The following is a 3,113-nucleotide window of genomic DNA, read 5'->3' as shown; positions in this document are numbered from 1 at the left end:
GCTTGTGCTTTAAGCTAAGGGTGTAAACTTCCAGTTTTAGTGGTCATGTTGATGACAAGGCATTTTTGTGCAAGTTTGCCAACTTCTATTTACATCATAAGACCTCAAATTTGGGAAAAGACCAAAAAAAAAAATCTATATATATGTATATATATATATAGAGAGAGAGATATTTTCTTTTATTTTTTTAAATAATTTCCAATCTACATTCACTTATCAATGCTCAATGAAAATGTCAGACTTTGATTCTGCTTTTAGTATCTGTGTCATTTTTTCAAATAATCATATTTTATTAGTCTGTGATATATCTAATTTCTTCCATCCCCTGTTAAAAAATTTTTTTCTATGTTACAAGCCATTTATGTTAACGAAAAGAGATTTTACACATAAATCTACTTGAATATTAAAACACTGATCAAAAAAAAAAAACATTTTACATGCTGAGGCAGTAACATAAAAAAATATTTTCTTTGCTTTTTTGTCACAGTTAAGGAATTAACTGATCCACTTTTTTTTTTTTACTTCCAATACCAATATCTGTGGTTTAGTATCGGTCTGTATCAATCCGATACAGAAAAACAGTGCTGAATTGACTTAAAAAGTTTCCTTTTTTTAAAACAAGACATAAATGTACTGAATTAATGTTGTTATGCACCAGTACAGCACACTTGAATACACCTATAGCTTTATAGGTTTGGTCAAACACGTAAAAACAACACACCTTTGAAGTCTATTAGAGGGGAAGTCTAACTAAGCAATAAGTGGTGAGGGTCTGACAATGAGTTTGGTAGACTAGAATAAAACTGTCAGGTCTGAAGCTTGTGTATTTATTTCAGAAAATATATTTTCTGAAAAGCACAGCTTTAATAGGTTGATTTTTAGAATGAGTTATTGGGTATATCTTTGACACCATCAGGGCTTTGCTTCATCTCAGGTCTTGCTGGCAGCAGGAAGTTTCATCACACAGACATATTTAAAACCGCTGCAACAAGAGGGAGATTTTAATCTGGCTTCAGAAGTCTGTATTTTACAAAGCAATCTTTTTTCTGGCTTCTGCATGTTTCTGAAACAAGAACAAATTTCAAATGAAATAAAATAAATATGGATTTGTGTATAAAATCTTTCTAAAATGAGATTGTTACCAATTTAAACAATATTTTTTCTCTTTGGGAACCTTGCATTTAAGTTTGAAAATAATCCTGACCCTGTTAGACTTTGGATGTCATTTAGACTTTTTACAGATCAGGGGTTTCATTTCTGCTATTATTCTTCTAAAATTGCACATTTCAAACTTTTTCAGCACTTTCATGAGCTGACACATAAAAACAAAAAAAAAAACATACTTTATGTAACTTCTTTTATTTCCATCTATTTCATGACTAAGCAGAATTGCCATAAAGACGGCAGAGCGCTTCGTATATACTCTGTGGCGACTCGGTAAAGCAGCACATTTTCAGGAGGGTTACCGAATGAGGAAGTTGCTTCTGATTCAGTTTCACACACACAATCAGTCTGGTATTCTGAGGAAACCTAACTGACCTCTATTTGTTGCCCTCTGCGTTGCAGCAAGGACCCAGTATTGCCGAGATGATGGTATCTCTGGGCCCCGCAGAGATCAGACATCGATTCCAGAAGCTTCTGCTGCCTCCAGATTCCTGTTAAAGATGCTTCACAGATAACCTCTCACTCTGTTAACTGTTCTGTATGTTGAGAAATACAAAACTTACATCAAACTTGATTACTCTGTCAAACATGAAAGAGACTCAGCCGACTAAACATTATAAATATTTGATGATTTTGTTAGGTGTCTTATAAGATTTCTATGTTTTGTTTGTAGAAAAAGTGCCTGACTCTATGCACACCTGGATGGGAAGTACCTTGCTGTTTTTTTATGTAAATGTTTTACTTCAGAAAAATAACGTGTGCATGCTCCACTGATTCGAGATGGATGGAATAAGTTGTTTTAATTTGACAATATTAACAAGAATAATGACAAACTGTTTTATTGTGACTGTTTTCTGGCTTTCGAAGGCCATATAATGCAGTAATCTCTTGTCTTTTTTTAGATGTTGCATCATATTTATTACCCCAGAGGAACAGGAAGTTGTGAATTACAGATAAATAAAAAGTTCACTGAAACTGTGAAGAACTTTGAAAAAAAGGTAAAATAATAAAGAAAATGCTTCAGTTGGAGTCTTTCTATGGGAATTCTCTCAGGCGTCCATTTGTGTCTCATTTTCCACTCTGACTCAGTGTGCTCCAAACAAGTTTGCTATATATATGTTTTTTATTTAGTTATTTTTTTAAGTTTCTGATTAGGTCACAACAGCAACAACAATAACAACAAAAACTAGCATCAATAGTTGCATTTCAAACTCTTATCTCAAAATATACAAGACTAATATTCCAGATGCATGCCAAGTATTTACATCTGCTGTGAAAGTTTAAAAAAAACATACTATTTCCTCACTTTTTGGCTTTAAATCAGATTTATGCCATTCAAGAGTATCACAAACAATCCTTCCTGTTCTAAAGGCCAACATAATGAGATAATTTTGTTGCTGTCCACAAATTCAGAAAACTACATGAATTAGGATCACTAAGCCTTTTCTTACAAATGATGGCATGCTTTGAAAGCTTCAGATATGTTGATTTATTATTTTAAAGCAACTCCAACCTCATTTTGGAGACATGTTATAAGATTTAATGTTTTAACATTAAAATTTTATTACACAATTTTCTCTCTGACCTGCCTGTGGTCTTTCTTGGTCTTCATCCTGTTTGTTGACTAATATTCTGTTAATAGTTCTTCACATAGCAGCTTTATTTATGCTGATAGTATATTGCACACTGGAAGATTCTGTTTAGTTTTATGACTTTTAAAAATAATATAATTAAGTTTGGATGTTATTTATTGCTGTCATTAGGACTGAACACAAATGTCACACTTTCAGATTTGCATACCACAGAAAATGTATAATACTATTTTTGTTGCTATTACTACTGTATGATAATATATCTATTAAACTGTCAAAAAGATTGGTCTATGTCATTTTTTTTTTTTTTTTTTTTTTCCAAAAAATCTTTTTGCAAAAAAAAAAAAAATAAATAAA

General features: G+C 31.9%; 1 protein-coding gene across 1 annotated transcript in view; it reads left to right on the top strand.

Moving 5' to 3' along the window:
* Positions 1 to 3,032, top strand: part of ears2 (glutamyl-tRNA synthetase 2, mitochondrial) — a 12,624-nt gene extending 9,592 nt beyond the window's left edge. The window contains exon 10 of the mRNA XM_015051664.1: positions 1,567 to 3,032. Coding sequence (XP_014907150.1) covers positions 1,567 to 1,662 — 96 coding nt within the window. The 3' untranslated portion in view covers positions 1,663 to 3,032. The remainder of the gene's footprint in view (positions 1 to 1,566) is intronic.
* The last annotated feature ends 81 nt before the right edge of the window (positions 3,033 to 3,113 follow it).

This window comes from Poecilia latipinna, unplaced genomic scaffold, assembly GCF_001443285.1.
Source record: "Poecilia latipinna isolate Pla-1442-1.1 unplaced genomic scaffold, P_latipinna-1.0 Scaffold1057, whole genome shotgun sequence".
NCBI lineage: Eukaryota > Metazoa > Chordata > Actinopteri > Cyprinodontiformes > Poeciliidae > Poecilia > Poecilia latipinna.
Note: the sequence above shows the minus strand (reverse complement) of the source record. Positions and strands in the feature narration are given on the sequence as shown.